Source organism: Siphateles boraxobius, unplaced genomic scaffold (genome assembly GCF_051911475.1).
Source record: "Siphateles boraxobius isolate OS27281-9 unplaced genomic scaffold, OSU_SipBor_1 65, whole genome shotgun sequence".
Lineage (NCBI taxonomy): Eukaryota > Metazoa > Chordata > Actinopteri > Cypriniformes > Leuciscidae > Siphateles > Siphateles boraxobius.
This window is the reverse complement of record NW_027509192.1, coordinates 9273877-9288188: the sequence shown is the minus strand read 5'-3', so window position 1 is coordinate 9288188 and position 14312 is coordinate 9273877. Positions and strand designations below refer to the sequence as shown.

Below are 14312 nucleotides of genomic sequence, written 5' to 3'. Positions count from 1 at the left end.
ATCGAGCAGGGGGCATCATTTTCATGACACATGATTTCAGTGCCAGTCAGCTATTATACTAAATGTGTAAAACTATGCAATAATTGGAAAAAAAAACAATTGAGCATGGCGGTAATATGTAAAGCATGACCGCATGGTAGAACGATGCATCATTGTGCCATCTTTTGGTAAACTACTGGAAGTTGCATGTCTTTTTATTGCCTTTTTTGTACAGATACTGTACAAATCCCCTGATAAATCCCTACAGGGATTTTGGTCAGACTAACACGTTAATAAAACACATCTGTTTGAGGTACAGGGGGGAACAGATCCATCTCTGTCCATAGGCAGGGGAGATTGATTTGTTGAATATAATAGTCAAAGGTGATAACTCTTTGTCCTCTTGTTCAGCTACGCAGTCTTTGAATATTACATAAGTAAAATAGTTTCCTTAAGTCTCTCATTCCTTAAGTCTGGCTTTTTTAGCTAAAATTTTAATATAATTAATATTAAATAATAAAAACTAATATATTTATGATTTGCTGAAATCTGAAACGATATGTTGACGACAGATTGCTGCAATAAGCATTACATTTCTCCCCCCCCCCCAAAAAAAGTTAATGAACCCATTAAGGAACAGAAATCGTTAAGAAGAATCTGAGTCAGAACCAGAATCATAAAATTCCTTTTGATTCCCATAAATACTCACACTGCTTCGAACCCTGAATGACTGGCACCTGAAGTCCACTCCATTAGCTGACCAAACACTGGGTGTCATGCCCCACAAAACTCACAAGTCAGGTATCAGGTAAAAGCTTGCTCTCTTTTCACACGATCACACAGGACGTGTCTTCTGAGGGATAAGCTTGGGAGTCTCTGACTGACGTGCTGAATGAGGTGAAGGGACAGCCGCAGATAAGCTCTTATTTGTGGTGCATTGTTAAGTTCTCACCAGGTGATAAAGTAGAATAGTTCCTGGCCAATTCAATCCGTTCCATTACTTAAGCACACATTCATTCAAGCCGGCACCCTATGGAACCATTGTGCCGGTATTAGCATCAGGGCAGCTCAGCGTAATGGCTCTTTTGACCTAGTGGGGGAGGTTGAGTCCTAGCATACCCCGAAAAGTTTATTTGTGGTATCTGCTGTGTAAGCCAAAACAATTAGTAGAGGTCTTTGAACTGCACCACACAATTAGTCTGGATCGGTCAACTCCATTTGTTTAGCAGTGCGGGCTGATTGAATATCCAACCTGACCGGGCACATTAAATGCTTCAGCGGGTATTTGATTTACACCTGGTCAGGATGTCTTTAACCTTACATGGAGGTTTCAAAATTGAGCTCTTTGATGAAGCCTTGTGCTCACAGACCCGGAGAGCAGGAAATTACTGGAGGGAGTAAAAAAAATGAGGAAGAGAAGGTATGGTGGATGCCAGAGATGGATCAACATGCCTCTGGGCCACTGACTCACCAAAACAATCTTTCCCTTCACATGACACTTACACATGTTTCTGAATTAAGCCCAGAAGAGCACCAACAAATATTTCAAGCCTGAAGGCTGCGTTAAATACATGGGCCAGTCATCACAACAACGAAGGAGGAAGCTGTGGTGCAGTAAACCTGGTGTAAACAGTGGAGTATCAGCCAATCGTGTATTTGTTTTTATGTGAAGTTCCTCCTAAAGGACAGATTGTGAGCGCAAGCGTTTATCAGTTGTATGCTTAACTGCTTTATGGGAGTATTTAAGATACACAAGTGCGGCAAGAGCGGGAAAACAGTCCAAGGACAGAAAGAAAAAAACAACTCACACACACACACACACACACACATACATACATGCACATACATACATTATATATATACTCGTACGTGACAGCAATGATCGATCATTAAAACGATGATTGGTTATTGCAGCATTTTGGGCGGTACCTGAGGTCTGATTGGTAAGTGTTAGGACAGCAAGCAGTCCAGACGGAATGTATTTGAAAGAGCGCAGTGATGCCTGGAATCACTTTGATCATGAAAATACAGTTAAGTGCAAGATGTGCAGAGCCAATCTGCCATAAACATAACACTATAATGAGAACACTATTGTAATAGAATGTTGTAAATTCTTTGTGCTTTAGTTGCCTGTGTTTTAGCGTTTTTGTCACGGGAAGAACTAGAGTTACACATTCAGACAAGCGCGGTCAAGTTCACTTCCGCATTTGTGTCTTTATGTGCAGATGTAAGTTATAATATTTTTTGTTGTAGTATATATCTGATTAATCTCATATAGGAAATAGGATGTTTATTAACCTGTTAGCGCTTTAGTTTACCGGTGTCATTCACTCTTTAGCATCAGCTCAAGCGGCAATGCCTGCATTATTGATCATGATTGGGTCATATTCCATCCTTTTAGATGTTTCTTTTTCAAAAACATTGATATTAATAATCCACTGTTATTTTTTCTCGTCAATTTTTTTCAAGAATAGGCCTATGTTTTATTTAAAATGGTTTCTTGTCATGCCTTTGAAAACACGCAAGAATGTCTTGAATCACTTGATAAAAGTAGATGAAAATAAGTGCAAGATGTGCAGCACCAATCTGCGAAATTTAACATTATACACTGTGTTCCAAATTATTACGCAAGTGACATAGTAGGATTTTAGTACAATAAACTTTCAGATTTTAGTTTTTCAAAGAAAGTGTTTGTTTTATTTCTCGTATCTTTTTAGGTAACTTGTATCAACCTCAGACAGGTTGGTTATTTAGTTTGCCAGGTCTTCTTAGGTAAATGTAAAACCTACTCAAGGAGGTTGTTCAACATTGTTAAGCAAGTCACAGTTATGCAATATGGCGAGGAAGAAAGATCTTTCTGAAGATGAAAAGCATGAAATAGTGCAATGTCTTGGAAATGGGATAAAACCAACTAATGTTTTGCAAAAACTGAATAGGGATTTTTGAATTGTCAAAAAATGTGTGAATGATTTACAGCACAGAAGAACCCAGTCAGATAAATGCTTATTAAGGCAAGTTTTTGTCAAAGAAATTATTTGTATTAAAAGGACAGCTATAAAAAAAGCCACTGTTGAGCAGCAGACAACTATTTGAAGCTGCTGGTGAACTCTTAATCGCTAAAATATAAAATTACATTGTATAAAATAATTTTTTTTAAATGCAATAAAAAAGAAAAGTAACTATTTTCTATTTCAATTTTAATATCTATTTTCTTTCTAAATGTCAGCAGCCATTACTCCAGGTTTCAGTGCTACTTCAAAAATCAATCTAATATGCTGATTTCCTGCTCAAGAAACATTTCTTATTATTACCAATGTTGAAAACAGTTGACACATTTTTCCAGGATTCTTTGATGAATAGAAAGTTCAATATAGAATAACTTTTATTTAAAATAGAAATTGTGACATTTCAAATGTCTTTACTGCCATATTTTATTTGCTCAATTTAATGCATCCTTGCTGAATAAAGTACTATAACTTTCTTTCAATAAACAAATCTTCCCAACCCCACACTTTTGAATGGTAGTGTATATACATTTAAAGAAGACTTTTAGGACACTGAAAACTTAACACAGCAAAAATAAGGACATGAAATTCAGGATGCATCCCCACAGGTGCTCTCATCCCCAGATGTAGATGAGATGAGCAGTTCGCACCTGGATGCCAGCTGTCCGGTCTCCTCTAGCTAACATTATAGTCTACAGTCACGCAGGTTTCCCGCCAGGGCAAGGCTGCCAACATGAGCTCACTGCAGGGGCTTGACATTTTGAGAAAACACACAGCTGCACACTTCCACCTGCCCCTTGGTCAGACTCAGAGCCGTTGGTCTGTGACGTGTACGTGCCTGCGTTTATGTGCTTTTGCCAGAAATGACTCAGGGTGACTTAATTCCCCAGTACAAACATCAACTCACCCACATAGAATACATTTCTTACACATGTATGCATACTCAAAGAAAAGCAACCATGCAGGATGCTTATCGCAGCTTCTCCAAGCAGAGACAGGATACAACAAGTACCGTGTCTTTCAGCATGATTTTGCACCTCCCAGAGCTAAAGCCGTGGCCAATAAATTCTCCAGGTTTTGCCGCTTTTGCGCAAACACATCTGGGAAGAAGCAGGCAGCTGCACGTATGGTTTTTATAAGTGCTAAGTACAGTGCATTAGCGTGTCACCCTGTCTTTACATGACCAAAACACACTGTAATGCAAAAGATTGAGCGAGGTACAAAGAGCTAAAAGTATCTGATTTACATTGATATGGGCTTATTCACAGTCAAAAAGATGTGGGAAAATGTGTACAAAGTAAGTTAAAATCAATGCACTGCCTTTTCGCTTTTCTTTACACTTTTAGACTTGCCATCTCAAAGCATGTTCATTTAGCCACAATGGCCGTAATAATTAAAATGCCTGTCGATCAAAACTCCCTCTTTGGGAATTATATTACAGGCGGCAATCAATCAAGCTTCAGATTCAATTTTAAAGTAATCAGCATTTGCCAGTTGTTCCCCTGATCAATTGTAATCTAATGATAATTTTGACCTTAAATGTGGCTGTTTGTTATTGCCGGTCTCAAGTGTCCCCTTCCCCTCTGCTCTTTCAAGACAGGGGGGTGCTGGGTTTGTTGGGGTGGTTCCAACTCAGATACATCCATTATTCCAAACAATAAGGACTATATTTCTGTCTGTTTTATTAACGAATATTGCTGAGCTAGAGCAGACTGGCCGATCGATAATTTTAAGAGCTTGGGTGAAGTAAGAAAGATGTGGTGTCTTTCTCTCGAAGGGTAAGAGTCTATTACGGACTTTGGTGATTTATATGATATGATATTCATATAACTTTGGCTCCACATTAACAAATAAAACAGGAAAGCAAGGCTAAATTCAATCAAAACTGAAGCACAGTTTCAGATGCCTGCTGTTTCCAAATAAAGGCAGGAGATGTTGGAGCCCAGTTTGTGGAGTCGGTTGTCTAAGAGCAAAAACAAGATATTATTGAGATCAATTTATCATGTCTATTTACAATGTAATGGTTTTATGACACCACGTCAATTGCCCCTTTATGGGATGATAAGACAGACTCTGCATAACATATGCTACCGGTATCATAATTCTCAACGATGGCACTATGATTTGCCATCGGACTTAACACACTCAGACACACACACCCAAAACAAACAAACGCACATGAACACATTAATACACTTATGGACAAAAACTGTATTGGAAACAGACGCACATACCTTTCAAACTGTAAGTAAACACTTCTTCTAAGACGCCTAGGGAAATGTCTTCCAACTGCTATTGCCATTTAAGATATTGTACATCCGCATAATGAAAACTGATAGAACCGCAGCTGACTTTGAGCAGATGTTTGGATCAAGGTTCCACAGAATGAAAATATTTAAAAATGTCTTGAGTGCTTAAGTCTGCAGATTTTCTGCTGTAATAAATGACTGAGTGCACTTTGTGAGCTTGGCCAGATAAAGTTCAAGGCACTGAAGCAACTACACCAGACTTGAGATCTGTGTGACTTTGGGACGAGGCCAGCCGCTCCGGTCTGGCCCATATGAACTGCTAAAGCGACCAGTACAAAGGCTGTTATAGGCAGTTGAAGAACACCTGCTGTGTAGTGATCTGGTCTTCCCCGCTGTATGGACTCTGATAAGACAACACACAAGCAAATAGAAAAGTACAGAGAGCGGACAGCATGGGTTGTTACTGTTAAACAAGCCTGATTCACATGGACTTCAAACAAACCGATTTTTCAGATAATTCACAATCTTCATTTGAATCTACGCCACTGAGTTTATGACTGAAGTGCTCACACATTGTCATATTAAGAGTTTTACACAATAAATATTTAAAATTCACCTTAGTCCACAAAATTGTGTTGATTGTTACATGTTAAATAAGTAGCATAGTCGAACTGCACATGCCCTGTTGTTCATTTTTAAAATCAATGCACAAATTTTTTTTTTTTAATATAATGCACCATTTAAAAGGGCTCTCTGTAAGTTACATTACATTTATTTGCTTTAGCTTACAGAGAATTCCTTTCATATGGAGCAAAATGAACGTGAATCAGAATCAAATCTGTAAATCTGTACTGATACCCTGCCTTTTCCATTCACCTTCTGTGTTGTGATGTCCACTGTCCAGCTTTAGTAGCATCTAGGTATGTTTGTAGGCTTTATCTTTACATATTCAAAACATTACCCACTGTGTATTACTATGCAGATCAGAGCGATGTATGACTATGTTTTGTAATGAACTCTGGAAAGTAATAGCCCTGCATTATCGACAGGCCCTCAGGGAGTCGTCAGCGGTTAAATTTGTGTCATTTATTGATCTACATGATTTACTGATTGATCCAACAAATGGTGATGGATAAGTAAAAAAGACGAGCAGGGTCAGTGATTTATGATGGTCCGAGGATAAAGACAAGCAATTGGGCTGACAAGAAGTCAGATTTGCTCTCGGCTGGGCAACGTTAGCTAAAATTGACTGGAGAAAATGCATAATTTGGTTGAAACCTTACCTGGTTGAAGGTTTTCTCCTCAGACCCTGGGAAGTGATGGAGCTTCCTCGTGTGTCCCTTCTGAATGAAATCCCTGAAGAAGTTATTGATGTCCGAAATGGAGATAAGGCAAACGGCAGAGCTGGCGGTGGGCTCCGGTGAGTCAGGTTTGCTGCGGGCAAAGGCAGCAAACAGCACGTCCTCTCCTTCTTTCAGGCCCATCTCCTGCTGAAAGTCATAGCCGACTTTGGCCACATGCGCAGCCTGAAGAACATTGAAAACCACCTGGGCCGAGCGCTTCTTTCTCCTCCGCTCAGAGTAAATGCACTCAAAGGGCATTTCTACGTAGCGCAAGATCTCAGGATCCGAAGAGCACATGCGTACGATCCTCGTGTGGAAGGCATTCGAGCTGCCACCTTCTCGTTGGACGGTGAGAAAATAAGCATACGGACCACTCTGGAAGGAGTAGACGTAGCGTAGTGGGTAGTTTCCACGGAGACCTGGGGCCAAGTCCATGTAGGATTGCTCGGAAAAGAACTCAAAGCCATCTTGAGTCTCACGCATCTTCCTAACGGAGATGGTGTGGTGGAGACGAGGGTTGGTAATATCAAGAGGCTCAGAGTTGGCGACGAAGAACCGCACTACACCGCTGCTCATCACGTTGAGGATCTGCGTGCCAGAGGGTCCTGCCAGGCAGTCTGGACAACCGTGGCTGCTACCTTTGTTTTTCTCAGAATACATGCAAGTTACATCCGTATCCAGGGGTCCATCCTCTAACACGTGACGGGTGCAGATGCCGTTCCCCACCGAACCACAGCTGAAGAGCTCAAGGTCGTAGAACGTTTCAATCACCAGGGCCATATTGGTGTTGTTTGTGTTGGGGGGCTTGGCTCCACAAACAAAGCATGGTTTTGGCACCGAGCAGTCCGGACCCTCGTAGACTGGTCCGGTATTATATTCATGTCTCTTCTTGAGGTCTTTTGACAGAGCGTAAAGCTTGTTGATGGCACCTACGTACACGGTTTCATTGAATTCCAACAGCTTCTGGATGGGAGTGTCAGACACAAAGTGAGGAAGGTCGTAGGTCACAGAGAGATCGAGCTTGGAGCTTTCTATTGGTTCCTCACATTGACTATTCAAACCCCACCACAGCATTTGAAGGATGATGAGGATGCAAGTGGTTTCAGAATAGTGAATTCTCATCTTTGTTCTTCTGCGGGGTAAAAAAGACAACATTTATTTAGCATATTAACCATGTAAAGCCTGACATATGAAATAACAGTCATACAAATCTAAGAATTAAGAAATTCTAAGAAAAAGTAGTGTTTCATGTTGTTTCATATTTGATATATCAGGCATCTATAGTGAGAATATGGAGCTTCTGATATCTTGTTCTGATATCTTGTAATGTAAATCAAAGAGATTTTTACTACTTACATAAGATGCTTTTACAAAATCTATTGTCACTCTATATCTCCCAATAATATGACTTATTAAGATGGGGGATGTGCTTAGTTTTCTGACCAAAACTCAGTAGTTTTCTGACCAAAACTCAGTAGTGTTGAGTAGTTACTATCAATCAGAGGGCAGAAGGCATTTTTGATCAAGTTTTGATCATGTTGTTAATTTAGAGGCCGTATATAAAAATAAGATACTGTAGGATTTATAGGGTTAAAACAAATAGCATTTTTGTGAGAATTCGGATTCTATATATAGAGCCTATTAGTGCACAAAACACAAGGACACAAAAGCTTTATGAATGAAGCTACTCCGAACAAATGACACTTGTAAATCACAGCCACACGAACTGCAACAACAATGATATCACTAGTTTCCTTGCATTGTAGAAGCCTCAATAATTCACCACTCACTGTGTATGACAAATCCACGGATAAAAGAAAGAGGGCAACTCTAAACGATCCTTGTGCTTCTGACTTGGACAGCACTTTTGTGGCTGCGTACCAGAAGAGGCGAATCATCAAAGAGTCAGCCTGCACTGAGTGCACTGCGGTGACAAGTCTAACTTTAGACAGGGTTCTCAAGGGAGTGGTTGATAAACTCAATTATGCCTGGTAGGCTGCGGACGCCGGAGAAGTGATTTATTGTTGGTGTACTTAAACGCTGTTCCTCCAGGAGGTCGCTTTTAAGGTTGAGATTGAAAGAGCGGCAGAGATAGAGAATATGGGATTCACCCCTTACTGTTATCTAAGATATTAAATTGTGCTGAGGAGCACTATAGGTCTCTGCAAGGTCCAAGTATAACAGTGTGAGAGTGAGAACTGTTGCACTTTCTTACCGTTTACCTATACAGCATCTCCTCTTTAAAAAAACCCTAATGAAAAAAGCTGTTATATTGTCTTTTCATCTTCCTTAAACACATATCTAAACATAACCACATCAAGCGCAGTAACAAAAAAACTTGGCTCAGATCATTATTTAATAATATTTGTTATACAACACATTGGGACTTACATAATGCAATTCCATGTTGTTCTTAAAAATAAACTGATTTTACTTTAAATTTTACTGTTTACATATTAATATTTACCTAAAGATCAACATGGTGAGTTGTAAGATTTTAAGGCCAAGTCTTAAGTATCTGCAGACCAATATTTTTTTCGCAGAAATTTAGCCTACTCACGTACTGTCCCTGACTCGTACTGACTCTCAAATATCTGTAACCCCAAAAAGAAAGATACACGTATTTAGAGATAAACAAGTCTAGATTTCCAGTAATAACGTTACTAAACTGAACAAAAAAATAAACAAAAGCTTTAGTTTTCTTAACTGAGTTTCAAGAAAGCGTACAGATTTATGACTCACACTGTCAACAACTAAATGTACACCTCCAAGACAATTCCATGAAAACCCTTCAACTAAAATGTAGCAAGCTAAAAACAAGAGAATTATATTAACTACTACACTTTAATAACATAACTTCCAAACGAATAACCTTCCGTAATACTTGTTGTTATCATACTCTAAACGTTTAGAAATAAAGCAAACACTCACTCACCTGTAAAATAAAATACACCTGTCTGAGACAGAAACGGAAAATAATCACATCTTTTAACGGTCCGGTTTGCTCTAGACGGGCGCGCTGTTTGTGGCGGATGCCAGCAGTCTCGAGATGGGATGCAGCGGTGAGTTTCTGCGCGCTTTCTGCTAAAAAGTTGCCTGCTTTTCCTCCTCCTCTCCGTAACACCGTAATCACTCAATCGGAGAATGTGTACTCGGATGACTCACGTTCAGAATGGGTCAAATTAGTTGAAAGGGTTTGTTGTTGTACTCTGCGCAAACGCCGCGGGTCGTTACTCCAGGGTGCGCGTGCCATTATGGGTCTCTCAGGTGAGCGCATTCAGATCACTGACAGTTACGTCACTGGCGGTGGAGTAACGGAGTCCGATGATTGGCTGCTGATTTTTTTACAATTAATAATAGTATTGGGTAAATTCCATAAACATCGAGTAAAGTGATAATATTTGTAAGCATTTTAATCTTTTTTATGTTTTAGATTTTTTATTTTCTCCCTTTTTATTCTAATGTAGATAGGATGTAGGATAGGCTTATGTGTAGATCTTTAAAACCAATAAAAATAAATAAATAAATAAATAAACATCAAATAAAAATGTATTAGTGAAAACAACCTTAGGCTATTTAGATTTTATGAAATATACTGAAATTAATAATGACGACAATAATGAGAAGAAGAGTACAAAGAAAATTAACAAAAATAGGAAACTAATAATTTCACTTCCATTCCTCAATTTATATATCAAACACTGCATTTGAAACAAAAATAAAACACAATATTGTTGGTTTAACTTAAAAAAATTAAAACTAACCCGTTTGCCTTAAAATGTTGAGTTAATTGGATTTAAAAAGTTGAGTTAATACAATGAAAAAATTGGTTTAATCAACAGAAACTCAAAATATTATGTTATCTGAACCACATTAATTATCTAAGTTGATTTGACAAAAGAAAAAAGCTGTGATAACAAATCATTATTATTTTTATTTTATTTTATTTTTTTACAGTGTGGTGGTAATTTTGAGTTTGTATCTCATTAATCACTCTAATGACCAAACTGGTTAATTGCTAGTACATTATTACATTGTCTAGAATTAAATTCATATGCATTGACCGTCTATCAGTGACTAAGTGAGCTTAAAACATCAATACTTACATGCAAAGGCTCAATACTCTGCATTCAGAGGCTTTATGAAGCCTGTCTCGGAACACTGACTGTCGGAATGTTTCGGGCATTTATTGTTGTTTGAATGGTTTTGGTTAGGCAAGTATGCTGATTTATCATAATGTAAAACGCAAAGGGAGGGAAGTTTATTACAGTGGTCAATTTTACACCGCCACCCAGTAACCACTAAAACCGAAGTGTGAAATTCTGGACCTATGACTTTCTCTTCAACTATGCAGTATCTTCATCCTCCACCTGCCATGGTATGTTAATGTTTTTAAGGGCCTCGTGACCATGACACATTTGACAAATATTTTGTGGTCTTTTTTGAAGCGAGGAGGCTTGTTATAATATCATGAAGAAGAAAAAACATATATATATTTTTTATTTGGCTAATGTGTCATTTTAAAAAACAGATTGTAATGTGGTTTTTGTGTCCCAAAATTCCTATAGCCTGCATACAGGATAACACTGTGATTAGCACGGAACCTTTGTGTAGCTATTCAAGGTATTGTAACGCCACCTAGTGGTGACCTATTCCTAGTGTTCCAGATTTATGAACCAATCAATAAAAGTTGTGAGCTGGTGTCTGACACAGAGTGAGTGGAGGGAGGACACCACAGATAATCTACAAAACTGATCTGTATAGATTTACTACCCACTCTAACTTAGTCTCAGGTTTTATTTATGACCTTAAGGTCAATAAAATCCAGGTTAGTGCTGACCTGGTCATTCTCCTATACTGTAAAAGCTCATTGACGACTGATCATTTAAACATGCCACGGTTCATTTGGAAAAGGGCTTTTAAATGTTGCGCACATCAGCAGCATTAATTTAAGTATCCTCTTGACATTAGTATATTGCATATATTGCGAAGAATGACTGCTGACATGCAGGGATTGATAAGTTTAATATAGTTGAATGCCTTAAAAAGAAATACATGTATGATTTTCAGAAAATAAAGATTTTTCAATTTTATCATTTTATCAGTATTTAATTTTTTATCTGAATTAAATGTAGGCCTATTTAAATCACAGAGGGAAATAAGATACAGTATAGCCTATCTATTGTGGAAAGTGATTTGGATTTATATTCCTCCGCCATAATATATTGAGAAACGGATTTGACAGTGTTATTCCAGGAAAAAGTTTTAACAGGGTAAACAAACACAGAGCCGCATTTTAAAACTTTACACTCAAACCAGTTTTAAAGCACTTAAGATGATTAGTTCACCCAGTTTTGTTTTCCTCTGGGTCACATGACCACTCTCAACTTCTGATTTATTACAGTACATAATCATAATATTATTGATCTTAAAACCTGGTCCTTGATAGCAAACCCAACAGGCTTTATGATTTATTTAAATTGGATAATAATGTTTTCCATTTTGTTGAATGGAATGAAGCTTCAGGGCTTCAGGCTCCTTGCAAAAAAGAAGCACAATTTACCATATACTTTTAAAAAGGGTGCTCATTGTTACAGAAATAATATGCTTTAAAAGAAAGTGTAAACTCAATGTAATGTTTTCAAACACTTGATTGCATGTTGTTTACAATTTAAAGAAAATGTGTTATGGTTTAAATGTATATTGGACTTTAGAGTACTTTTTGGCCCAGTTTAGGATGACCGTATACATCTTAATATGTAATTTCATAATTATTTCTATTGTCTTTGAGGTTACAGTGTACTGTAAAAAAAGTATTTATTACACATTTGTAATGATAAAGTTGCAATGTAGTATACATTTAATATATAATAACTTTAAATGTAACATCAAAAACACACTGTGCAGTTAAAATTATAATCAAGTACTTTACATGTGCTTTAGTATGTTTGTCAACACATCAAAATAAGTGTATGTTGTTAAGGAATGACTAAAGATTATTAAAACATAATGATGTAAAATGTATTTTAAAATAAACCTTGACATTATTAGCTACAAAGTGCAATTTTTTTTTAAAGTGTACTCTTTAAGTACACCTAAGTTGCCTTTTATCTCATTAATATTATATTATCTGCAAGTAGAGTTTTTTAAATATACTTTAAAAATTTGTAATACACTACAAGTGCAATACAATTAAGCACACTGTTTTCCCTCAAAGAATACAAAGAGCTTTCCTTCAATCACTCAACATGGGGGCCATCCTCCTTCATCCCAGGAGGGACTCGTTCTGCTCTTGTTACAGTTTTACAAACGGCATTGGTCAAAAATCTATCCTTTGTTCACTATGTAGGTATTTGTCCTGAAAATCTTTGCAAAACAACCCAGTTCCACCTTCAGATTCAGTAAACACAGTAGGCTAATCTCAAAAAGACAAAATGGACAAAAGCACTCTGAAACACCTAAAATTTGGACAAAAACAAGTCATTTCCTGGATTCAAATGTTTTAGTCCTGCTGAACAGGGTGACAGGCCTTCTGTTTTTGCTTCTATTGTGAAAATGATTCAAACAATGGCAGTGGAAAATTAAAACCTGGTGGTGGTGTGGATGGCTGGCTGCTCAGAAATTACCATCTGTTCTTTGTCTGATCAAACAGCTGAGATTTGATTTACCTTGACTTTGTTTGTAGTCTCCATGTAAAAGTAATAGGCGAACCGAAGATCTATGACTCAGTGCAGTTTTGTGTATAGGCTACTCATAGCACTATATTCTGACGATAACAACATCTGAAAGAAACAGGTGTTGTAATGTCCACGGGGCAAGGGGAAAATGAACCGTCTCCTAAACCACAAATCTTGGTCAGAAGTTTTACTGGGCATAATATCAAAGTAGCATAGCAGCCTATAAATTAGCTATTAAAAACACGTAATTGCACCCTGAATCAATTCAATGACTCCTCCACATGAATACAACGAATAATCTAAAAGACATGAGTGTTATTGTCTTTATTTACCAGGAGGAGGTGTTATCACATATATAACAACGACAATCCAATAGACTTCTGCATGGAGACGGTTATGTTTCTCAATGTTTACCTGAAAAACACTTAGCCTAGGCCTATGTTATTTTCGCTACACATCCGTTGAAGCAAATGCATTCATATTTAAATATTTGTCTACAAATAATGAGATGCACCATAAATAAAATTCAAAACTTTTTTGAGACCATTTACAACGGTAGAAATGATTCTCAATCACTCTTGAATCAAACTCGTTTGGCCTGATTCGTTGAAGAAAACATCCCACTCAAAGGAATAATTCAGACAGGAATCACTTCTCACGGTCCAACAGCAGGTGGTTCTATGTGTTAATATCCACAGTTCCCGTAGGCGGCGATACATTTCCTTTGAAGCATTTTATAGATTTGAATATAGGTTATTTTCCTAACAAATGTAGGTTCTCTTGTCAGGCTTTCCCATTGTTTATGTGTCAAAGTGAAAGGAAATTCAGTTGTTGGTTATGATTCTTTTAAGACATACTTACATTATATATAGCTATATATATATATATATATATATATATATATACATTTTATTTTAATTTAGTTCATGTTTTTTATTTAAAATAATGAAAATAGTATATATTACTATTTTCATTATTTTAAATAAAAAACATGAACTAAATTAAAATAAAATGTACAAAAACTTCAATGTAATTTACTTCAGCTAGTTGAAGTAAATA

At 37.3% G+C, this 14312-nt stretch overlaps 1 protein-coding gene across 4 annotated transcripts in view; it reads right to left on the bottom strand.

Moving 5' to 3' along the window:
- Positions 1–13334, bottom strand: part of met (MET proto-oncogene, receptor tyrosine kinase) — a 55046-nt gene extending 41712 nt beyond the window's left edge. Inside the window, exons 1-2 of one of the 4 annotated variants that reach the window (XM_077210720.1) lie at positions 13245–13334; positions 6517–7708 (exon numbers count right to left, since the gene is read on the bottom strand). In XM_077210720.1, coding sequence (XP_077066835.1) covers positions 6517–7698 — 1182 coding nt within the window. In that variant the 5' untranslated portion in view covers positions 7699–7708; positions 13245–13334. Of the gene's footprint in view, positions 1–6516; positions 7709–9511; positions 9856–13244 lie in introns of those variants that run through there. The other 3 variants (XM_077210719.1, XM_077210722.1, XM_077210721.1) reach the window with 3 other exon arrangements.
- Positions 13335–14312: the final 978 nt, after the last annotated feature.